Raw genomic sequence first — 25159 nt, forward strand, 5'->3', positions numbered from 1 at the left:
ACTCTGCTCTGTCACTCCCTTCTGTTCTCGTCCTTCTTGTATTGTTCTGTCATTGTCACATTGTTTTTTATTTTAAGTTCATAGACTGATTCTTGCTCCGGAGTGAAGGTTGTAGTATTAAAATCTTCTTTATGAGCAGAGAATAACAAACATTTGAAAACAACCAACAGCAAAACTATTTACAAATCTGAGGTAGATGTGTTGTATTTGTGTTTTAGAAAAAAGCGAAGGAAAGTTCCTTTCAGCTTCCATACACGCGAGAAAGCGGAAGTAGCTCGGTGTTTTCGGGGTGTGTCAGCTGCGCATGTAAATAAAGAACCTGCCTCTTCACACTGAGACTCAGAAGGAAGCTGTCTGAATGTAAGTAGGGACTAAGATCTTAGATTGTAGACACATGATTTCTGCTCGAACTGGTTTTAAACGCTTCATGTTAGAAACCAGGTCCATTCACGGTCTGGCGTCATGGGCAGAATATAGTTTATACAAATGGTGGTATATGTAATAATTGGTGTAATTTAACATAAAGTCGTTTTCATTGCGATATTAACAGTTTGATTTCCAGCATACTCCATTAGAAAGTCTGTACATTTAATACTTTCAGGATGTGCTGATCAACTTACACTCATGTCGTCAAAGACACTTTCACTTTCAATAGAATCATAATTAACTAGTGGCAACAATCACCACTTTACTTTAATAATAATCTCACTAACAACAGCTCTATTACAAGGTGCTTTACATGATTTTCAATAAGATTATAATGCCAAGAAGTATAAATTATACATCTAAACTAAAATATAAGGTAACGCTGCTTGGTGTGTTTTATGTTTGTCTTCACAGTTTAGAAATTGTTCGAATAAATTGCCAATCAGGTATTTATCTTCAGAGACAATCCATGTAATGCTAAATGAACAAGATTTTCAGTGGAGTTTGGCACAACGACAGCAAGATAAAGAGATCAAAGCCTGATTTAAAATGAGTCATGTAATAATTAATGCTCTGCTTTCTTTGTAGACACAATGGCATCATCAGCCCCTCTGTCCAAGGCCAACACCAGCTTCTGTCTGGATCTGTTCAAGAAGCTAAGTGACAAGGACAAGGCAGCAAATGTCTTCTACTCTCCATTTAGCATCTCCTCAGCCCTGGCTATGGTGATGCTGGGGGCCAGAGGCAACACACACACACAGATGTCAGAGGTGCAACATGCACACACACACACACACACACACACACACACACACACACACACACACACACACACACACACTTTGTTTCTTTTCTAGTGGGCAGAAAGATTTAAAATGCACCTCCACAACTTGTAGCTTCAGACGTTCCCATGATTTGAACTCTTCACTGCGTTGATTCTGAACTAAAAGGAACTTTGACACTACAGAAACACTGTGTGTCAGAAGAGATAGGAAGAGAACTGCATCAGTGTCAGCCCACGTTAAACATGAATCACCAGCTTTTTCTTCCAGAGTCACTAACAATGACAAATATCTGCTATTCAGACTCTGACCAGGTTTTATGGGAGCAGATATGTGATGTTTTGCTATAGGAAGGATAAGGTTAAGGATACTTTATTTGTAACCGTAGGTAGATTTGTTTTGCAGCAACAGAAAGAGAAGACATCCATCCAAAACAGTACAAAATTATAAACACACAGACAGAAGACAAGACCACAAAAACCATTGACGAAAGTGCTCAAATGCATTGCTATCAATAGAAAACTGGATAGGGACAAAAGTGCAAATTTGGCTATAAACCGTTCAAGTGAACAATTGCAGATGGAACAAAACTATTTCTGTAGCGTTTTGTTTTACCCCTTGGGACTGTAAACCTTCGACCAGAGGGTAGAAGTTGAAATTCCCCATGTAGAGGATGCAAGTCATCATTGCTAATGGAGCTGGCTTTCCTCTGTAGCTGTCTGGTGTACAGGGACTGTAGGCTCATCTGACGCTCACCAATCAGCCGACTGGACCATTTCATCTGACTCACTCTGTTTCTGTCCATTAAGGACAGGGTACCAAACCATGACACCAAAGAAAAAGATAAGACAGACTCAATAAAAGCATGATAAAAAAGTGTCAGCATGGTTTAGTAAATATTAAAATTGGACATTTTCCTTAAACAGTACAAATGCTAGTGACCCTTTTTGCACAGAGCTTCACTGTTTGCTTCAAAGTTCAGTTTGGACTCAACAATAGTCCCAAGGTATTTATATGATTCCACACATTCCACAGTTTGACCTGTTTTCTGAAATCGATGACCATATCCTTGGTTTTTGAAATGTTAAGTTGGAGGAATGATAACTTGCACCACTTAACAAAGTGCTCAACAACAGGTCGATGACTGTTTTGATTTGCCTGAAGCAGACTCACAATCACTGAGTCATCTGCGTAATTTAAAATGATCCTATCTTTAAAGAGCTCTGACACATATTTGTAAAGGATACAAAACAAAGGAGAGAGCACACACCCTTGTGGTGAGCCAGTGGAAGAGCAAACTTGATTCTTTTATTCAAGGTATAGTCGGAGGAGGTGTGTTTTTAGTTTGCGGCGGAAGATGTATAGACTTTCTGCTGTCTTGATGTCATTGGGGAGCTCATTCCACCTGGGGTGTAACGTTTGACCATGTCCTGGATGTAGACTGGTCTGTTCACAGCACGGTACGCAAGTACCAATGTTTTGAAACGGATGCGGGCAGCCCCTGGTAACCAGTGAAGGGAGCGGAGGAGCGGAGTACTGTGAGTGAATTTAGGTTAAAGACCAGTTGAGCTGCTGCATTCTGGATGGCACTAGCAGGTAGACCTGCCAAATGTAGCAAGCATCACTATGAGAGTCTACAGAAGATGGTATTCCATGCTAAATTCTCATGAAAGGATATCATAACTGGGTAAATAATAACTCGCTGGTGCATGAAGCGATGTGTGTTTGTCCTGGGCAGGCATTTCCATGGGTTTACTTTTTCTATGTTACCTCCTTATTGTATTTTTATGTTTTTAATTTTCAGTCAGTGTTGACATGTTGTGCATCCATATTCACATGTAGTTATGAGGTTTTCACATACAGATACTGAAAGCCATCAGATTAAACCAGTAAATAAAACTTTATCCATTAAGTCATTATAATGGACACTGTGCTGTACCAGGATCTATGGCGAAGGCAAATTTCATAGACCTGACATTTTTCAGTTTTTGTTGTTATGACACTTGATTCATAAGAGAGAGATTTAGAACCACCTACATCAGGTTTATTTTGGGAAATATTTTAGCTCAGTTACAGTCTACAAATCTTAACTTATCGTGGATCAACAAGAAAAAAATCAATCAGGAAGAGATTGATGGTTTGACCAGGGAGTTGACCAGCAGACCAGTTAGACTGGTCTTTTACTGGCTCAGAGTGTCTCTCTAACATGCCTTTGTCTAATTTCTCTACAGAGTCTGAAGACCAAGCACTGTCAGGACAACGTCCACACTGACTTCAGTAAACTGCTGAAGACACTCAACAAGGCAGGCGCTCCGTACTCCCTCAGTGTTGCCAACAGACTGTACGGGGAGCAGTCCTACCAGTTTGTAGAGGTGTGTGTTCATAATGGTGTGTGGAGTGTTGTGAGAGGCTCAGATAGGAATCTTTCAGCTCAAGTACAAAGGAATGATGACTGAGGGTCATCAAACGAGGAAGCAAGGAAGTGATTGTGCAAATGTTCTCCTGCTGTTACGACTTTAAACTCTTCTAAGTCAAGTGAAGAGACTATTTTGTTTGTGTGATCTGAATCAGTAAATGTGTTGCTGATGGTTTCAGGATTTTTTGGGAGCAACCAGGAAGCACTATGATGCAGAGTTGGAGTCTGTGGACTTCAAAACCAGCCATGAGGCGGCAAGACTTAACATCAACACGTGGGTGGAGAAGCAGACTCAAGGTGGGTTTTATTATTCCTCCGCACCAGTGACAGCCAGTGGACAGAATCATTATGTTTTCATGTTGACTGTCCGTTAGTACATAGGTCGGTATGTCTGTCCATCTGTCCTTTCCATTCCATTGTAAATATGATATCTCAAGAATGCCTCATGGGAATTTCTTCAAATGTGGTACAAATGCTTTATTAGACTCAAAGATGCACTGGCTAGACTTTTGCAATCGAAGTGTGAGGTCACTGTGAACTTACAAAACACGTTTTTGGTCTTGTGAACGCAACAACTTCAAATCTGATACAATCTGATTTGATTTTAGTGGTTGAAGGTCAAATGTCAAGGTGACCTTGTGTTTTTGTGAACATGCAACATCAGGAGCCTGCATAGGGTGTTTCAGTACATCTGGCACAAAGATTCACTTGGACTCCAGGATGGACTGATTCGATTTTAGTGGTCAAAGGTCAAGGTCAATGACCACACAAAATCTTTGTTTGCATTACACCTCGATAGAATCCTTTCAAATTTGGCACAAATGTTCACTTGGGCTCACAGGTATTAGTGGAATGTGGTCACCAGTCCTTTAAGATTTTCTGTTTTTGGTCAAATGAATATAGCTTACCTCATTTCTCTGTTGAGGAAAAACAGTGACTGAGCTTGTCATTTCTTCATCATTTCAAATTTGTTCTTCAAATTCATAGGTAAAATTCAGGATGTGCTGGCCCAGGGTGTGGTGGACAACATGACCAGGCTGGTGCTGGTGAATGCCATCTACTTCAAAGGAAACTGGAACAAGCAGTTTAAGGAGAGGGACACAGAAGATGCTCAGTTCAGAATCAACAAGGTAAAATTGGACGGAAGATAAAATGAATTTGGATTTGTCTGCATTTAACACCAACTTAAGTTTACGTAAACAGGACGGAATAACATCAAAGGAAGATAGCAGGAATTCAAGAGTGGTACAGTAGCCAGTTGTAGTACTGAGTTGGATGAGCAGTAGCAGTTATGTCATCTGCAGAAGAATGGCAGCATTTGATGAATTATCACAGGGATTATTGACATACTGTATATAAGGTGAAGCCCTAGTATGGAACCCTGCGGTACGCCTCTTGATACAGGCAGGAAAAAAGAGGAAGACCAATCAACCCGGACACATTATGATCCAGCTGACAAGTAGTTTGAAAATCAAGTTACAGCATGCTCAGATGAGCCAATATTTTCGAGTCTATTCGCCAAGATGATGAAGTCAACTGTGTCAAAATGCTTTGACAATTCCATAAAAAGTTCTACACAAAATGTTTTGCAATCCAGTGCCTCAATAATGGAATTTGCCATTTTAGTAGCAGCAGTTTACAAGGTTTCTAGTGTCATAAAATCTTAAACAGGTGAGGAAACATGTTTAAGGGGGTGGCTGTGGCTCAGGAGGTAGAGCGGTTCATCCACCAGAAGGTGGGCAGAGTCCTGTTCCATGTGCCCAAGTGTCCTTCAGCAAGATAGGCTGACTGTCTCAGCAGTGATCTATGATAGAGAAAGTGTTGCACAAAGATGCAATATTTGTGTGAATAGGTGAATTGCAAAATAATTACTGTACAGCGCTTTGAGTGGTCATCAAGACTAGAAAAGCACACTATATTTAACAACTACTATCAATAACCCGTATTTTGTTCTCTCAGTAATGATGTCACAGTGTATTCACTATACCTTGCTTTTCTGCATGACTGCAACAAAGTGATATGAACAAGGTTTCAGCTGCTTCTCCTGTTTGCTGTTTTTAGAATGAGAGTAAGCCGGTGAAGATGATGCATCAGAAAACCAAGTTCCCTTACTCCTTCATCTCTGAATTCAACTGTCAGGTAATCAAGACATCCATTTAATGAGTCAGTGAAAACAGTGTGTCTCGTCAACCACCTGTAAATTGACCAGAGAACAAGTCATTTTTGAAAGTTCTATTAAATATGAATGAGGCGAATCATGATTCAATGAAAAATGTATGAAATTTTTTTTTACTGTAACTATGAAACTAACTACTGATTATTGTTTTGGATTCTTGCATATCAACTGTATTCAGTATATATTTATCATTATGGAAACACGCTGTTCTTCAGGTCTTAGAGATTCCTTACAAAGGGCAGGAGCTCAGCATGCTCATCTTTCTCCCCATGGATATAGACGATAGTTCAACTGGTCTGGAGAAGGTAGGACATGCACACACATGCACTTCCACACATACAAAAACCCACAAGACAAACTAATAAGTGATTTTGTCTACAACCCCAGCTGGAGAAAGAGTTGACCTATGAGAACTTTGTGAAGTGGACTCGTCCAGACACGATGGAAAAAGAAGAGGTTCAATTGGGCCTGCCTCGGTTCAAGATGGAGGAGAGTTATGACATGAAGGATGTCCTGATCAGCATGGGCATGGTGGATGCCTTTGATATGGCAATGAGTGACTTCTCAGGTAGGACATGCACCATATATCAGATTAGTTCATAATCATTTCAACATCAGGAAACAATAAAACTGATCTGGCTACTGTCGACTAAAAGAATCCTGAGGTTCTCCCAAGTCAGTGTGTCCTCCATTCTTGAAATATACTCCGTCCCTCTTTTTTTTGTGACAGGCATGTCTCCTTCCGATGACCTGGTGCTGTCAAAGGTCGTCCACAAGGCTTTTGTTGAGGTCAATGAGGTGGGAACCGAGGCTGCTGCTGCTACTGCTGTCGTCATGATGCTGTGCTCTTATCAAATGTCTTCAGTCACATTCATTGCAGACCATCCCTTCCTCTTCTTTATCCGACATAACCCCACATCGAGTGTTCTGTTTGCCGGCCGCTTCTGCTCCCCTCAGTGAGAACTACATTGTTGAGCATTTGAGAAACACGGCTCTAGAGTTCGATTCCATCTCAAGTTTCCGTCCTATATTTCCAGCATCAGGATGATGAGGGCAAACTATTATTTTGGATTTAAACTGTGGCTCTCGTCTGCCTTACTTCCACATGAGTGATTGTGTTTGTCCTGAACACAAGCTCTCTGCTCTGTTTTAACATTGCACCCAATCTGATCCTGTTCAGAGTTTGGTCCCTTTATCCCTTTAATACACATTTGGCCCTCTTTGCTGCAGCATCTATACAATTACAGTCTAATTTGTTATCCTGTACCTTAGACTCTGGAAGAATTTGCCTTGATCACATTTGTTATGCCCTTCTAAGCTGGCAGCACAGAGGTCAACTGTACCTGTATACCAGGTGAACATATGATGGTTGAAAGAATCTCTGCACTGTCTCTATATAACATGCAATATCATTATTTTATATATTCAGCAAACCAAAGAGAATATTGTGATGAAAGTATATTTGCAGATAGATGTGTGCTTGGTGGTTATACGTAATTGCACTTCTATGCATATGACTATTCATAAAAAATAGTTTATATGCAGTTTTGACAAATTATGTTTCTGTATCCTGATGCTTTTACACATGGAATAAAAGTGTGTGATCCCCAAATATTGTTTGTCAACTTTTTTTCTAAAAAGGAATTATTCACATTTTGTCTAGTTCAGTGTATAGTGAGTATAAGAAGGATATCATGCAGTTTAATCATTGTAATAAAGATGATACTACACTTGTTGTCCATGACATGTTTTTTACACGTCACTGTTAATGTTTAACCAAAACTCGGCTTTAATCAGTTCTATCGAAAGAATAAATATATTATAATGACTACAATGTTTTCCTGTAATCACGGCCTACTGCTGCACAAAACGTCACTATTTTTAACAGTTACAGATGGACTGTTGCTTGTTCATGCCAAAGCAACACGTTGACAACAATACAACACTAGATACAGCCATAGTATACAGCACACATTTTAGCCTTGATTTTCTGCTTGTTTTTTTTCTGATTGCTTGAGTTGATATGGGAGCAAAATCATTCCATTTTAATTTTCTCTAGAAACTTGTAAAATTAATAATAATACTATAAATGGTAGAAGAAAGAGAAGTAAATTGGATATTCAGCTAAGCTAAATTGTATTAATTTCAATACTTATGTTAGATGAGGAATGGATAAAATAGACCTGAAACATGAGATAGAAAAAGTGGCAGAAAGGTTTAGAGAAATTGTACTAAAAGCAGCAGAGTTATCAATCCCTAGAAGCAAAGGGACAATGAGTAGAACAGCAGTCCCATGGTGGACAGAGGAGTGTAGTACAACCACGAAAGAAAGAATTAAAGATAACCCACAATTTACAAAAAGAAAGTAAAGAGAGAATGTCGGAGAGAATTCTGTAATAAAATAGGCAGATCAACTCCTATAGGCAATGTATGGGGAATGATAAAAGAGTTGGGGGGAATCCGAAGAGAGAGGCAGGACCCAATGTTAAAAGTTGGAGAAAAAACAGCAATAACAAATGAAGACAAGTCAGAAATAATATGTTTGCGGAAATTCACAGTTCTGACAATCTAACACAGGAAAGGAAGCGAGGGAGGGAAGAAACAGATAATACAGAGAAGAGAAAGAACAAATGGTGTGATGGATACACCTTTTACTTTACAAGAGATGAGGAGAGCCATAGGAAAGACTGGGTAAACATCTACAGGGAAATACCAAATCTGATATATAATGTTAAAACATTTGGGAAAGCAGACAAATACTAAACTTTTAGCGATATAAAATAAAATACGGGAAGAGGGGAAATTACCTACTAGCTGGAAAGAAGCAGGCATCATCCATATAATAAAACCAGGAAAGGACCCGACAAATCCAACAAGCTACAGACCAATTGCACTTACATCGCATATTGGAAAATGAATGGAAAGGAAGATCAGTGAGAGAATGACATCCCATATAGAGAGTAGGGTATGTCATCTCCTTATCATTGAGGTTTTAGAAAAGGGAGGGGAACAATGGATCCAGTCGTCTGTTTAGAGACAGAAATGAGGAAAGCCCAAATTAATAAAGAATTTATAATGGCAGTGTTCTTTGATGTTGAGAAGGCTTATGATATGGTATGGAAAGTTGGTTTAATGATTAAACTAGATAAATGGAAATAACAGGAATAACTTTTAATTGGATTTTTTTTTAAAGTGTTTGATAGATTGATCCAGGTAAAGATGGGAACAACAATATTTACCAGGTATAATGTCGATAACGGAACACCTCAGGGCAGTGTGATCAGCCCAATACTTTTTTCCATCATGATTAATGATGTGTACTCAGACATGTCACAGTCATGTCACCTGGCCGAGGCTGCTGCTGCCACTGCTATAACAGTGGGGATCACTTCTGTAAGCCCTAGAGCCAGATCCATGTAACAAATATAAACTGAATGGACAGTGAGTTTACATGAAGTTTTGAACTGGGATTGGGTCATTTTATGTATTTTTGCATTTTTACACATGGAATAAAAGTGTGATTCTCAAATGTTGTATACAAACTTTTTTTTCTCAGATCTGGGTGAACCAAGTGGGACCAGATGGATATAATGACGATTAATCAATCATTGTTTAAGTGTTAATACTACACTGGTTGTCCATGACAAGTTTTTAACAAGTCATGGACACATATTAAAATCATAGTAACATGCTACACACAGGAACATGTTACTGTTCATTTCTAACGTTAACTAGGCTTTGATTAGTTTTATACAAAAGAATATTTAACATGTTATAGAAACTTCTTTTAGTGTTATGTTTCTACCCTTAAAGCACACGACTAAAAGAGGGTTTTAAAAATAATGGAATAAAGCGAATAAAGCTCCTTTCGGCTTCCATACTGGTACATGTGACAACGCGGAAGTAGCTCGGTGTTTTCGGGGTGTGTCAGCTGCGCATGTAAATAAAGAACCTGCCTCTTCACACTGAGACTCTGAAGGAAGCTGTCTGAATGTAAGTAGAGACTAAGATCTTAGATTGTAGACACATGATTTCTGCTCGAACTGGTTTTAAACGCTTCATGTTAGAAACCAGGTCCATTCACGGTCTGGCGTCATGGGCAGAATATAGTTTATACAAATGGTGTTATATGTAATTATTGGTGTTTTTTAACATAAAGTCGTTTTCATTGCGATATTAACAGTTTGTGTTGAATGTATATTTAGTTTTAGTCTGCTGATCAACTTACAATTATGTCGCCAAAGACACTTTCACTTTCAATAGAATCATAATTAACTAGTGGCAACAATCACCACTTTACTTTAATAATAATAATCTCACTAACAACAGCTCTATTACAAGGTGTTTTACATGATTTTCAATAAGATTATAATGCCAAAAAGTAGAAATTATACATCTAAACTAAAATATAACATAACGCTGCTTGGTGTGTTTTATGTTTGTGTTGACAGTTTAGAAATTGTTCTAATAAATTGCCAATCAGGTATTTATATTCAGAGACAATCCATGTAATGCTAAATGAACAAGATTTTCAGTGGAGTTTGGCACAACGACAGCAAGATAAAGAGATCAAAGCCTGATTTAAAATGAGTCATGTAATAATTAATGCTCTGCTTTCTTTGTAGACACAATGGCATCATCATCCCCTCTGTCCAAGGCCAACACCAGCTTCTGTCTGGATCTGTTCAAGAAGCTAAGTGACAAGGACAAGGCAGCAAATGTCTTCTACTCTCCATTTAGCATCTCCTCAGCCCTGGCTATGGTGATGCTGGGGGCCAGAGGCAACACACACACACAGATGTCAGAGGTGCAACATGCAAACACACACACACACACACACACACACACACACACACACACACACACACACACACACACACACAGTTTCTTTTCTCGTGGGCAGAAAGACTTTCTGCTGTCTTGATGTCATTGGGGAGCTCATTCCACCATCTAGGAGCCAGGACAGCAGACAGTCGTGATTTTGTTGAGTGTTTAGCTCGCAGTGAGGGAGCAACAAGCCGATTGGCAGATGCAGAGCGGAGTGAACGGGTTGGGGTGTAACGTTTGACCATGTCCTGGATGTAGACTGGTCTGTTCACAGCACGGTACGCAAGTACCAATGTTTTGAAACGGATGCGGGCAGCCCCTGGTAACCAGTGAAGGGAGCAGAGGAGCGGAGTACTGTGAGTGAAATTAGGTTAAAGACCTGTCGAGCTGCTTCATTCTGGATGGCACTAGCAGGTAGACCTGCCAAATGTAGCAAGCATCACTATGAGAGTCTACAGAAGATGGTATTCCAGGCTACATTCTCATGAAAGGATATCATAACTGGGTAAATAATAACTCGTTGGTGCATGAAGCGATGTGTGTTTGTCCTGGGCAGGCATTTCCATGGGTTTACTTTTTCTATGTTACCTCCTTATTGTATTTTTATGTTTTAAATTTGCAGTCAGTCTTGACATGTTGTGCATCCATATTCACATGTAGTTATGAGGTTTTCACATACAGATACTGAAAGCCATCAGATTAAACCAGTAAATAAAACCTTATCCATTAAGTCATTATAATGGACACTGTGCTGTACCAGGATCTATGGCGAAGGCAAATTTCAAAGACCTGACATTTTTCAGTTTTTGTTGTTATGACACTTGATTCATAAGAGAGAGATTTAGAACCACCTACATCAGGTTTATTTTGGGAAATATTTTAGCTCAGTTACAGTCTACAAATACATACATAACTTATCGTGGATCAACAAGAAAAAAATCAATCAGGAAGAGATTGATGGTTTGACCAGGGAGTTGACCAGCAGACCAGTTAGACTGGTCTTTTACTGGCTCAGAGTGTCTCTCTAACATGCCTTTGTCTAATTTCTCTACAGAGTCTGAAGACCAAGCACTGTCAGGACAACGTCCACACTGACTTCAGTAAACTGCTGAAGACACTCAACAAGGCAGATGCTCCGTACTCCCTCAGTGTTGCCAACAGACTGTACGGGGAGCAGTCCTCCCAGTTTGTAGAGGTGTGTGTTCATAATGGTGTGTGGAGTGTTGTGAGAGGCTCAGATAGGAATCTTTCAGCTCAAGTACAAACGAGTCAAACGAGGAAGCAAGGAAGTGATTGTGCAAATGTTCTCCTGCTGTTACGACTTTAAACTCTTCTAAGTCAAGTGAAGAGACTATTTTGTTTGTGTGATCTGAATCAGTAAATGTGTTGCTGATGGTTTCAGGATTTTTTGGGAGAAACCAGGAAGCACTACGATGCAGAGTTGGAGTCTGTGGACTTCAAAACCAGCCATGAGGCGGCAAGACTTAACATCAACACGTGGGTGGAGAAGCAGACTCAAGGTGGGTCACACACACACACCAGACTGGCAAAACTGCACATGGCCTTACAATGCCACCAGTTTGAAAGATGATGATCCAGAATGCGGCAGAAAGTTTAATCCGGTTTTATTATTCCTCCGCACCAGTGACAGCCAGTGGACAGAATCATTATGTTTTCACGTTGACTGTCCGTTAGTACATAGGTCGGTATGTCTGTCCATCTGTCCTTTCCATTCTTGTAAATATGATATCTCAAGAATGCCTCATGGGAATTTCTTCAAATGTGGTACAAATGCTTAATTAGACTCAAAGATGCACTGGCTAGACTTTTGCAATCGAAGTGCGAGGTCACTGTGAACTTACAAAACACGTTTTTGGTCTTGTGAACGCAACAACTTCAAATCTGATACAATCTGATTTGATTTTGGTGGTTGAAGGTCAAATGTCAGGTGACCTTGTGTTTTTGTGATAATGCAACATCAGGAACCTGCATAGGGTGTTTCAGTACATCTGGCACAAAGATTCACTTGGACTCCAGGAGGAACTGATTAGATTTTAGGTTTTAAGGTCATTCACCTCAAGAGAATCCTTTTTAAAATTTGGCACAATTGTTCACTTGGGCTCACAGGTATTAGTGGAATGTGGTCACCAGTCCTTTAAGATTTTCTGTTTTTGGTCAAATGAATATAGCTTCCCTCATTTCTCTGTTGAGGGAACACAGTGACTGAGCTTGTCATTTCTTCATCATTTCAAATTTGTTCTTCAAATTCCTAGGTAAAATTCAGGATGTGCTGGCCCAGGGTGTGGTGGACAAAATGACCAGGCTGGTGCTGGTGAATGCCATCTACTTCAAAGGCAACTGGAACAAGCAGTTTAAGGAGAGGTACACAGAAGATGCTCAGTTCAGAATCAACAAGGTAAAATTGGACGGAAGATAAAATGAATTTGGATTTGTCTGCATTTAACACCAACTTAAGTTTACTTAAATAGGACGGAATAACATCAAAGTTAGATAGCAGGAATTCAAGAGTGGTACAGTAGTCAGTTGTAGTACTGAGTTGGATGAGCAGTAGCAGTTATGTCATCTGCAGAAGAATGGCAGCATTTGATAAATTATCACAGGGATTAGTGACATATATGGTGAAGCCCTAGTATGGAACCCTGCGGTACACCTTTTGATACAGGCAGGAAAAAAGAGGAAGACCAATCAACCCGGACACATTATGATCCAGCTGACAAGTAGTTTGAAAATCAAGTTACAGCATGCTCAGATGAGCCAATATTTTCGAGTCTATTCGCCAAGATGATGAAGTCAACTGTGTCAAAAGCCTTTGACGATTCCATAAAAAGTTCTGCACAAAATGTTTTGCAATCCAGTGCCTCAATAATGGAATTTGCCATTTTAGTAGCAGCAGTTTACAAGGTTTCCTAGTGTCATATAAAATCCTAAACAGGTGAGGAAACATGTTTAAGGGGGTGGCTGTGGCTCAGGAGGTAGAGCGGTTCATCCACCAGTAGTCCTTCAGCAAGATAGGCTGACTGTCTCAGCAGTGATCTATGACAGAGAAAGTGTTGCACAAAGATGCAATATTTACTGTACAGCGCTTTGAGTGGTCATCAAGACTAGAAAAGCACACTATATTTAACAACCACTATCCATAACCCATATTTTGTTCTCTCAGTAATGATGTCACAGTGTATTCACTATACCTTGCTTTTCTGCATGACTGCAACAAAGTGATGTGAACAAGCTTTCAGCTGCTTCTCCTGTTTGCTGTTTTTAGAATGAGAGTAAGCCGGTGAAGATGATGCATCAGAAAACCAAGTTCCCTTACTCCTTCATCTCTGAATTCAACTGTCAGGTAATCAAGACATCCATTTAATGAGTCAGTGAAAACAGTGTGTCTCGTCAACCACCTGTAAATTGACCAGAGAACAAAATTGATAATTCATTACTTTAGTTTACGAAGTTCTATTAAATATGAATGAGGCGAATCATGATTCAAAGAAAAATGGATGACATGTCTGGAGTTTTTTTTACTGTAACTTTGAAACTCGCTACTGATTATTGTTTTGGATTTTTGCATATCAACTGTATTCAGTATATATTTATCATTATGGAAACACGCTGTTCTTCAGGTCTTGGAGATTCCTTACAAAGGGGAGGAGCTCAGCATGCTCATCTTTCTCCCCATGGATATAGACGATAGTTCAACTGGTCTGGAGAAGGTAGGACATGCACACACATGCACTTCCACACATACAGAAACCCACAAGACAAACTAATAATTGATTTTGTCTACGACCCCAGCTGGAGAAGGAGTTGACCTATGAGAACTTTGTTGAGTGGACTCGTCCAGACACGATGGAAAAAGAAGAGGTTCAATTGGGCCTGCCTCGGTTCAAGATGGAGGAGAAGTATGACATGAAGGATGTCCTGATCAGCATGGGCATGGTGGATGCCTTTGATATGGCAATGAGTGACTTCTCAGGTAGGACATGCACCATATATCAGATTAGTTCATAATCATTTATACATCAGGAAACAATAAAACTGATCTGGCTACTGTCGCCTAAAAGAATCTTGAGGTTCTCCCAAGTCAGTGTGTCCTCCATTCGTGAAATATACTCCGTCCCTCTTTTTTTTGTGACAGGCATGTCTCCTTCCGATGACCTGGTGCTGTCAAAGGTCGTCCACAAGGCTTTTGTTGAGGTCAATGAGGTGGGAACCGAGGCTGCTGCTGCTACTGCTGTCGTCATGATGTTGGGCTCTTCTGGAATGCCTCTAGTCAGATTCATTGCAGACCATCCCTTCCTCTTCTTTATCCGACATAACCCCACATCGAGCGTTCTGTTTGCCGGCCGCTTCTGCTCCCCTCAGTGAGAACTACATTGTTGAGCGTTTGAGAAACACGGCTCTAGAGTCTGATCCCATCCCAAGTTTCCGTCCAATATTTCCAGCATCAGGATGATGAGGACAAACTATTATTTTGGATTTTTTGGAACTGTGGCTCTCGTCTGCCTCACTTCTCACATGAGTGATTGTGTTTATCCTGAACACAAGCTCTCTGCTCTGCTTTAACATTGCACCCAATCTGTTCTTGTTCAGACTTTGGAAGAATTTGCCTTGATCACATTTGTTATGCCTTTCTAAGCTGGCAGCACAGAGGTCAACTGTACCTGTAGACCAGTTAAATTACTTGTCAAACCTACAAGGACACAAAGAAGAAGATCACCCAACTGAGGGCCCTTAGACCATGCTGGGAAAGTGGGAAAGCAAAGACTGTGTTATGCATGGACAGCAAGTAAAATGGCAAAAGAGATGAGGGGATTGAAGAGGGAAGGTTAAGGCCTGCACACAATACTCTGTTCCCAATATATACAGATGGCTCAAAGGAGCCAAAGAATGGAAGGACAAGGTTTGCTTTTGTTGTCCCAGAGTTAAATATAATATAAAGGAAAGAACACCAGATCACCTGACAATATATAAAGTTGTGATGTTAGCAATAACAATGGCATTACAGTGGTTCAAAGATGTACCAGACTAGGCTGAACATGGTAGGTGTCTAATTATCTCAATGTTCAATTTTGTAATGTATCGCAGACACCAACTCAGGATGCTTGGTGATCTGTAGCCGCATGTGGAGGGAATGGAACCAGCTTGAGGTCCATGTGGCTCAACATGACTGAAGTATTTTTAGAGGGGTGATCTTTATTCAGTTACTGTTGGGTTACAAATATTCCTTACAACTGTATCAAAGAATGGACATCTTGCCTGCGTTTCATGTTAGTACTGTATTTTATAGTTCTGTGTACATGGTATATGTATCTGATCTCAATACATGTAAATGCAACATTGTGAAAGAGTGGCCTTCTAGTTTATGTGATTATACAGGAATATAATCTTGTCAAATTCTTTTTAGGCAATTCAGAAACATTTGCATGTTTTAAAAGGTTCATCAGCTCATTGTCAAGACTTCAAGATGTCATTTTATGTATTTTTGGATTTTTACACATGGAATAAAAGTGTGATTCTCAAATGTTGTATACAAACTTTTTTTTCTCAGATCTGGGTGAAACAAGTGGGACCAGATGGATATAATGACGATTAATCAATCATTGTTTAAGTGTTAATACTACACTGGTTGTCCATGACAAGTTTTTAACAAGTCATGGACACATTAAAATCATAGTAACATGCTACACACAGGAACATGTTACTGTTCATATCTAACGTTAACTAGGCTTTGATTAGTTTTATACAAAGAATATTTAACATGTTATAGAAACTTCTTTTAGTGTTATGTTTCTACCCTTAAAGCACACGACTAAAAGAGGGTTTTAAAAATAATGGAATAAAGCGAATAAAGTTCCTTTCGGCTTCCATACACGGACATGCGACAACGCGGAAGTAGCTCGGTGTTTTCGGGGTGTGTCAGCTGCGCATGTAAATAAAGAACCTGCCTCTTCACACTGAGACTCTGAAGGAAGCTGTCTGAATGTAAGTAGAGACTAAGATCTTAGATTGTAGACACATGATTTCTGCTCGAACTGGTTTTAAACGCTTCATGTTAGAAACCAGGTTCATTCACGGTCTGGCGTCATGGGCAGAATATAGTTTATACAAATGGTGTTATATGTAATTATTGGTGTTTTTTAACATAAAGTCGTTTTCATTGCGATACTAACAGTTTGTTTTCCAGCATACTCCATTAGAAAGTCTGTACATTTAATACTTTCAGGATGTGTTGAATGTATATTTAGTTTTAGTCTGCTGATCAACTTACAATCATGTCGCCAAAGTCACTTTTAATTTCAATAGAATCATAATTAACTAGTGGCAACAATTACCACTTTACTTTAATAATAATAATCTCACTAACAACAGCTCTATTACAAGGTGCTTTACATGATTTTGAATAAGATTATAATGCCAAGAAGTAGAAATCACACATCTAAACTAAAATATAACATAACGCTGCTTGGTGTGTTCTGTTTGTGTTGACAGTTTAGAAATTGTTCTAATAATTTGCCAATCAGGTATTTATATTCAGAGACAATCCATGTAATGCTAAATTAACAAGATTTTCAGTGGAGTTTGGCACAATGACAGCAAGATAAAGAGATAAAAGCCTGATTTAAAATGAGTCATGTAATAATTAATGCTCTGCTTTCTTTGTAGACACAATGGAATCATCATCCCCTCTGTCCAAGGCCAACACCAGCTTCTGTCTGGATCTGTTCAAGAAGCTGAGTGACAACGACAAGGCAGCAAATGTCTTCTACTCTCCATTTAGCATCTCCTCAGCCCTGGCTATGGTGATGCTGGGGGCCAGAGGCAACACACACACACAGATGTCAGAGGTACACACACGCACACACACACACACTTTGTTTCTTTTCTAGTGGGCAGAAAGATTTAAAATGCACCTCCACAACTTGCAGCTTCAGACGTTCCCATGATTTTGACTCTTCGCTGAGATGATTCTGAACGAAAAGGAACTTTGACACAGAAACACTGTGTGTCAGAATACAAAGAGCAGAGAACTGCATCAGTGTCAGCCCACGTTCAACATGAATCACCAGCTTTGTCTTCCAGAGTCACTAACAATGACAAAGATCTGCTGTTCAGACTCTGACAAGGTTTTATTGGAGCAGCTCTGTGATGTGTTGCTATAGGAACATGCTACATATTATGGAAGTGTTAAAACAATAAAGTCCGAGGTTCAGTAAAGCAATATGTACACCTTATCTGGTAGAACACTTCCTACAAAGGACGCAACCACTGAATTGAGACACAGCTTTTGTGTGCATATGTCCCATACATCCACACCTGGCTACCTGGGCATTACTCTCAAAGTTTAGTCACTGATTGTATCACATATTTTACAGTAGAATTGATCCCTTCTTTATTAAGAAGTGTATAGATCCTCAGAGAAAAACCCTTTTAGAAGCTAAATGTATATTTATTGAGTAGTTTTGGGACATATAAATAATCATTCATATAAAATAATAATAATAAACTCTGTATTCCAGAATGAATGACAGAAAATCTTGGTGATCACCAGTATAATGAGGCATTCAGCAGAGGTCATTAATTTGTATGTGGAAGTTGACACATTGAAAAACGGGAACATTCTGTGACATTTTGCCAGATTGTTGCTTCAGCAATGACACACCCAGATAAGACAAAATGAGCGAAATGACAACGAGAGTATGTGTGAGGGCGGGTCCCTGGCCCTTAATCCATCACATCTCTGGGGTTCGGAAACAATTCCACTCACTCAAAAGCTCAATGTCTTTGGGAATAAAGGATAAGTTAAAGATGCTGGTGACAAACTTATTCACAGCATGTGCCAATTGATACACCATGCAATATAATAGCTGGTAATGAAAGGAACAAAATGTATTTTGTCCCTTTTCATGACCTTCTGTCGTCTGACACGGTAGCAGTAGGGTTATTCCCTGGCTGTTAAACAGGATCAGGCCTTCTGTGCCAGAGTTCACTTTTCAAAGAGCCATGATGCAACCTGGTTTGAATTTATGAAGTAAAAAGGCTGGGCTGCTTCACCTTTCAGCTCAAAGTGCTGACAGCAGTCTAACTTCTCCAGAGCTGCACCCAGGATCAATGGTGGGTGGGTCAAGAGCGAGATAATATCAGTGTCGAGGTTTTAAAGCTGAAACAAAATAAGAGTTCATGCTACCAATAATTTTTGCTCCTTCAGTTAGTATAACCATGAAATGAAGCAGACTTAACAGTACTACGTTTGAGCTGCTGCAGCGAGCATGTTCTAACAGGCAGTGACCAGAAAGTCCAGTTGTGTGAACTGTTCTAATTTTGTAACTTGTTCATTCGCCAGCTGGCCAACAACGACTCTACAAATATTGCAGTCAGTTGATGGGAATAAGACGTTTGCGAGTCAGCGTTTGGGTTACCTGAATTTGTGCAAACGTGTCACTTATCTTTTCGCCAAATACCAATTTTATGCCGTTTTTTAAATGGCTGGAACTAAATTAATGACAAATTAATGAAAAGTTTTCAGTTACATATGAGCTGTTTTAAAGCCATGAAGTGCAGCAACAAAAGTCCTTTGTAAATAATTCTGTTGCATAAATCTGATCCATGCAGTACTTTTTTTTATGCTGTCTTGAAGACAAACTTGAGCAATGCATATAAGAAAACATTGCTGGGTTGGAAAGTCTCGCTTTGCTGCACTTACTTAGAAACAGTCAGGGTGCGGTCAGTCCACCCTGAGACTCACACAAGAAGACAAACAGTGAAAGCAATGACTGAAGATGACAATGTAATTCCTCTCAACAGTTTTCCAGTTGATGTAATTTAGGAAATGTATGTGAGTTCAACAGGTGAATAGTTACCTCCAGCAAGTAGTTTATGTTTTCATCAGCATCTAAATGTCGGACCACAGAATGTGACTCAACCTACACATCATGATGATAATGTAGGTTACTTTGCACAGCCATAGCCATTTGATGTCTTAATTTAACTACAATCCTGCCAGGTCCTCAGCTTCACTGAGGCAGAGAAGCCGCAGCCTGCAGGAGCACAGCAGAAGCAGCAGCAGATGCAGATGCAGATGCAGCAGCAGGTCCAGTCCACACTGCCACTGCATCTGCTGAAGGTGGTAGCAAAGCCAAGAGCAAAGGAACGATGAACTAACTGCGGGGTGTTTTACTAATAAATGGTCTGGGTGGTGTCATGTGGTGAGGGGATTCTTGTTTTTTTACTAACCTCCTAATCTAATGAATTTAGAGAAACATAACAATGCAGGGAGTAGCTGTGCCTTGAATGTCAGATCCAAACCTCATAGTGTTGCATAATTCACAGGAATGTAGTCCTGGCTTCTCTGTTAAAAGGCTTCTTTCTGGTGTGGTATTTAACCCTTATAAGCAGCTGCACGGAACCACACAACTTAAGATGTTTCCTCTTTACTCTGATATTGCTCTTGTACATGGATACATCCAAATGTAGCAAGCATCACTATGAGAGTCTCCAGAAGATGGTATTCCATGCTAAATTCTCATGAAAGGATATCAAACCTGGGTAAATAATAACTCGTTGGTGCATGAAGCGATGTGTGTTTGTCCTGGGCAGGCATTTCCATGGGTTTACTTTTTCTATGTTACCTCCTTATTGTATTTTTATGTTTTTAATTTTCAGTCAGTGGTGACATGTTGTGCATCCATATTCACATATAGTTATGAGCATTTCACATACAGATACTGAAAGCCATCAGATTAAACCAGTAAATAAAACCTTATCCATTAAGTCATTATCATGGACCAGTCCATACACTGTGCTGTACCAGGATCTATGGCGAAGGCAAATTTCATAGACCAGACATTTTTCAGTTTTTGTTGTTATGACCACTTGATTCATAAGAGAGAGATTTATAACTACCTACATCAGGTTTATGTTTGGAAATATTTTAGGTCAGTTACAGTCTACAAAAACATACATAACTTATGGTGGATCAACAAGAAAAATATTTATCAGTAAGAGATGGTGATATTGTCAATATTCTCAACACTCAACAGGGGAGTTGACCAGCAGACCAGTTAGACTGGTCTTTTACTGGCTCAGAGTGTCTCTCTAACATGCCTTTGTCTAATTTCTCGACAGAGTCTGAAGACCAAGCACTGTCAGGACAACGTCCACGCTGACTTCAGTAAACTGCTGAATGCACTCAACAAGGCAGATGCTCCGTACTCCCTCAGTGTTGCCAACAGACTGTACGGGGAGCAGTCCTACCAGTTTGTAGAGGTGTGTGTTCATAATGGGGTGTGGAGTGTTGTGAGAGGCTCAGATAGGAATCTTTCAGCTCAAGTACAAAGGAATGATGACTGAGGGAGTGGATAGAAGGTCAGCAAATGATCAAGCAAGGAAGTGATTGTGCAAATGTTCTCCTGCTGTTACGACTTTAAACTCTTCTAAGTCAAGTGAAGAGACTATTTTGTTTGTGTGATCTGAATCAGTAAATGTGTTGCTGATGGTTTCAGGATTTTTTGGGAGAAACCAGGAAGCACTACGATGCAGAGTTGGAGTCTGTGGACTTCCAAACCAGCCATGAGGCGGCAAGACTTAACATCAACACGTGGGTGGAGAAGCAGACTCAAGGTGGGTCACACACATTCACCAGTATGTTAATAGGCCTGCATGATCCCTCCGTGCAATCCAAAAAAAGAACAGAAAAAATTATTTCCAGACTGGCAAAACTGCACTTGGCTGTTTGAAAGATGATGATCCAGAAGGGGCAGAGAGATTAATCCAGTTTTATTATTCCTCCGCACCAGTGACAGAATCATTATGTTTTCACGTTGACTGTCCGTTAGTACATAGGTCGGTATGTCTGTCCATCTGTCCTTTCCATTCTTGTAAATATGATATCTCAAGAATGCCTCATGGGAATTTCTTCAAATGTGGTACAAATGCTTTATTAGAGTCAAAGATGCACTGGCTAGACTTTTGCAATCGAAGTGCGAGGTCACTGTGAACTTACAAAACACGTTTTTGGTCTTGTGAACGCAACAACTTCAAATCTGATACAATCTGATTTGATTTTGGTGGTTGAAGGTCAAATGTCAAGGTGACCTCGTGTTTTTGTGAAAATGAAACATCAGGAACCTGCATAGGGTGTTTCAGTACATCTGTCACAAACATTCACTTGGACTCCAGGATGGACTGATTCGATTTTAGTGGTCAACGGTCAAGGTCAATGACCACACAAAATCTTTGTTTGCATCACACCTCGATAGAATCCTTTCAAATTTGGCACAAATGTTCACTTGGGCTCACAGGTATTAGTGGAATGTGGTCACCAGTCCTTTAAGATTTTCTGTTTTTGGTCAAATTAATATAGCTTACCTCATTTCTCTGTTGAGGGAACACAGTGACTGAGCTTGTCATTTCTTCATCATTTCAAATTTGTACTTCAAAATCCTAGGTAAAATTCAGGATGTGCTGGCCCAGGGTGTGGTGGACAACATGACCAGGCTGGTGCTGGTGAATGCCATCTACTTCAAAGGAAACTGGAACAAGCAGTTTAAGGAGAGTGACACAAAAGATGCTCAGTTCAGAATCAACAAGGTAAAATTGGACGGAAGATAAAATGAATTTGGATTTGTCTGCATTTAACACCAACTTAAGTTTACTTAAACAGGACGGAATAACATCAAAGGAAGATAGCAGGAATTCAAGAGTGGTACAGTAGTCAGTTGTAGTACTGAGTTGGATGAGCAGTAGCAGTTATGTCATCTACATAAGAATGGCAGCATTTGATAAATTATCACAGGGATTATTGACATAAAAGGTGAAGCCCTAGTATGGAACCCTGCGGTACGCCTTTTGATACAGGCAGGAAAAAAGAGGAAGACCAATCAACCTGGACACATTATGATCCAGCTGACAAGTAGTTTGAAAATCAAGTTACAGCATGCTCAGATGAGCCAATATTTTCGAGTCTATTCACCAAGATGATGAAGTCCACTGTGTCAAAAGCTTTTGACAATTCCATAAAAAGATCTGCATAAAATGTTTTGCAATCCAGTGCCTCCATAATGGAATTTGCCAATTTAGTAGCAGCAGTTTACAAGGTTTCTAGTGTCATATAAAATCCTAAACAGGTGAGGAAACATGTTTAAGGTGGTGGCTGTGGCTCAGGAGGTAGAGCGGTTCATCCACCAGAAGGTGGGCAGAGTCCTGTTCCACGTGCCCAAGTGTCCTTCAGCAAGATAGGCTGACTGTCTCAGCAGTGATCTATGACAGAGAAAGTGTTGCACAAAGATGCAATATTTTCTGTACAGCGCTTTGAGTGGTCATTAAGACTAGAAAAGCACACTATATTTAACAACCACTATCCATAACCCATATTTTGTTCTCTCAGTAATGATGTCACAGTGTATTCACTATACCTTGCTTTTCTGCATGACTGCAACAAAGTGATGTGAACAAGGTTTCAGCTGCTTCTCCTGTTTGCTGTTTTTAGAATGAGAGTAAGCCGGTGAAGATGATGCATCAGAAAACCAAGTTCCCTTTGACCTTCATCTCTGAAGTCAACTGTCAGGTAATCAAGACATCCATTTAATGAGTCAGTGAAAACAGTGTGTCTCGTCAACCACCTGTAAATTGACCAGAGAACAAAATTGATAATTCATTACTTTAGTTTACGAAGTTCTATTAAATATGAATGAGGCGAATCATGATTCAAAGAAAAATGGATGACATGTCTGGAGTTTTTTTTACTGTAACTATGAAACTAGCTACTGATTATTGTTTTGGATTTTTGCATATCAACTGTATTCAGTATATATTTATCATTATGGAAACACGCTGTTCTTCAGGTCTTGGAGATTCCTTACAAAGGGGAGGAGCTCAGCATGCTCATCTTTCTCCCCATGGACATAGACGATAGTTCAACTGGTCTGGAGAAGGTAGGACATGCACACACATGCACTTCCACACATACAGAAACCCACAAGACAAACTAATAATTGATTTTGTCTACGACCCCAGCTGGAGAAGGAGCTGACCTATGAGAACTTTGTTGAGTGGACTCGTGCAGACATGATGGATAAAGGAGAGGTTCAACTGGGCCTGCCTCGGTTCAAGATGGAGGAGAGTTATGACATGAAGGATGTCCTGATCAGCATGGGCATGGTGGATGCCTTTGATATGGGAATGAGTGACTTCTCAGGTAGGACATGCACCATACATCAGATTAGTTGATCATCATTTAAACATCAGGAAAAAAATAAAAGAATCCTGAGGTTCTCCCAAGTCAGTGTGTCCTCCATTCATGAAATATACTCCGTCCCTCTTTTTTTTGTGACAGGCATGTCTCCTTCTAATGACCTGGTGCTGTCAAAGGTCGTCCACAAGGCTTTTGTTGAGGTCAATGAGGAGGGAACCGAGGCTGCTGCTGCTACTGCTGCCGTCATGATGCTGCGCTGTCTTCCAATGCCTCCAGTCAGATTCATTGCAGACCATCCCTTCCTCTTCTTTATACGACATAACCCCACAATGAGTGTTCTGTTTGCCGGCCGCTTCTGCTCCCCTCAGTGAGAACTACATTGTTGAGCGTTTGAGAAACACGGCTCTAGAGTTTGATCATATCCCAAGTTCCCGTCCTATATTTGCAGCATCAGGATGATGAGGAGAAACTATTATTTTGGATTTTTTTTTACTGTGGCTCTCGTCTGCCTCACTTCTCACATGAGTGATTGTGTTTGTCCTGAACACAAGCTCTCTGCTCTGCTTTAACATTGCACCCAATCTGATCTTTTTCAGATTTTGGTCACTTTATCCCTTTAATACACATTTGGCCCTCTTTGCTGCAGCATCTATACCATTACAGTCTAATTTGTTATCCTGTACCTCAGACTCTTTGGAAGAATTTGCCTTGATCACATTTGTTATGCCTTTCTAAGCTGGCAGCACAGAGGTCAACTGTACCTGTATACCAGGTGAACATATGATGGTTGAAAGAATCTCTGCACTGTCTCTATATAACATGCAATATCATTATTTTATATATTCAGCAAACCAAAGAGAATATTGTGATGAGTATATTTGCAGATAGATGTGTGCTTGGTGGATATTAGTTATTGCACTTCTATGCATTTAATGAGTATTCATAAAAAATAGTTTATATGAAGTTTTGACCAATTATGTTTCTGTATCTTGATGCTTTTACACATGGAATAAAAGTGTGTGATCCCCAAATATTGTTTGTCAACTTTTTTTCTAAAAAAGAAAATAACTCATTCACATTTTGTCTAGTTCAGTGTATAGTGAGTATAAGAAGGATATAATGCAGTTTAATCATTGTAATAAAGATGATACTACACTTGTTGTTCATGACATGTTTTTTACACGTCACTGTTAATGTTTAACCAAAACGAATGGATGAAAGAATAGATGTATTATAATGACTACAAATTTTTCCTGTAATCACGGCCTACTGCTGCACAAAACTTCACTATTTTTAACAGTTATAGATGGACTGTTGTTTGTTCA

The 25159-nt window shown here is 39.7% G+C and overlaps 2 protein-coding genes across 6 annotated transcripts; both read left to right on the forward strand.

Moving 5' to 3' along the window:
* The first annotated feature begins 252 nt into the window (after positions 1-252).
* Positions 253-15652, forward strand: LOC117754300 (leukocyte elastase inhibitor-like). 3 transcript variants are annotated; one of them, XM_034573164.1, is made up of 9 exons: positions 253-360; positions 1015-1196; positions 3440-3580; positions 3804-3921; positions 4612-4754; positions 5686-5763; positions 6016-6105; positions 6188-6368; positions 6531-7409. In XM_034573164.1, the coding sequence occupies exons 2-9, from the start codon at positions 1020-1022 to the stop codon at positions 6758-6760; spliced, it is 1158 nt and encodes a 385-aa protein (XP_034429055.1). In that variant the 5' UTR covers positions 253-360; positions 1015-1019; the 3' UTR covers positions 6761-7409. The 3 variants fall into 3 exon arrangements, with proteins under 3 accessions (XP_034429055.1, XP_034429053.1, XP_034429054.1); XM_034573162.1 differs by lacking the exons at positions 3804-3921; positions 4612-4754; positions 5686-5763; ... (1 more) ...; positions 6188-6368; positions 6531-7409 and adding exons at positions 12030-12147; positions 12901-13043; positions 13911-13988; ... (1 more) ...; positions 14438-14618; positions 14781-15652 and having other exon boundaries at positions 265-360; XM_034573163.1 differs by lacking the exons at positions 253-360; positions 1015-1196; positions 3440-3580; ... (4 more) ...; positions 6188-6368; positions 6531-7409 and adding exons at positions 9693-9793; positions 10426-10607; positions 11682-11822; ... (4 more) ...; positions 14438-14618; positions 14781-15652.
* An 846-nt stretch (positions 15653-16498) lies between these two features.
* On the forward strand, positions 16499-24861 carry LOC117754297 (leukocyte elastase inhibitor-like). Of its 3 annotated transcripts, none has more exons than XM_034573156.1 (10): positions 16499-16627; positions 17309-17490; positions 19647-19790; positions 20768-20908; positions 21145-21262; positions 22089-22231; positions 23130-23207; positions 23485-23574; positions 23657-23837; positions 23976-24861. In XM_034573156.1, exons 2-10 carry the CDS (start codon positions 17314-17316, stop codon positions 24203-24205), a joined length of 1302 nt encoding a protein of 433 aa, XP_034429047.1. In that variant the 5' UTR covers positions 16499-16627; positions 17309-17313; the 3' UTR covers positions 24206-24861. The 3 variants fall into 3 exon arrangements, with proteins under 3 accessions (XP_034429047.1, XP_034429048.1, XP_034429049.1); XM_034573157.1 differs by having other exon boundaries at positions 19647-19766; XM_034573158.1 differs by lacking the exon at positions 19647-19790.
* Positions 24862-25159: the final 298 nt, after the last annotated feature.

Source organism: Hippoglossus hippoglossus, chromosome 20 (assembly GCF_009819705.1).
Source record: "Hippoglossus hippoglossus isolate fHipHip1 chromosome 20, fHipHip1.pri, whole genome shotgun sequence".
Classification (NCBI taxonomy): domain Eukaryota; kingdom Metazoa; phylum Chordata; class Actinopteri; order Pleuronectiformes; family Pleuronectidae; genus Hippoglossus; species Hippoglossus hippoglossus.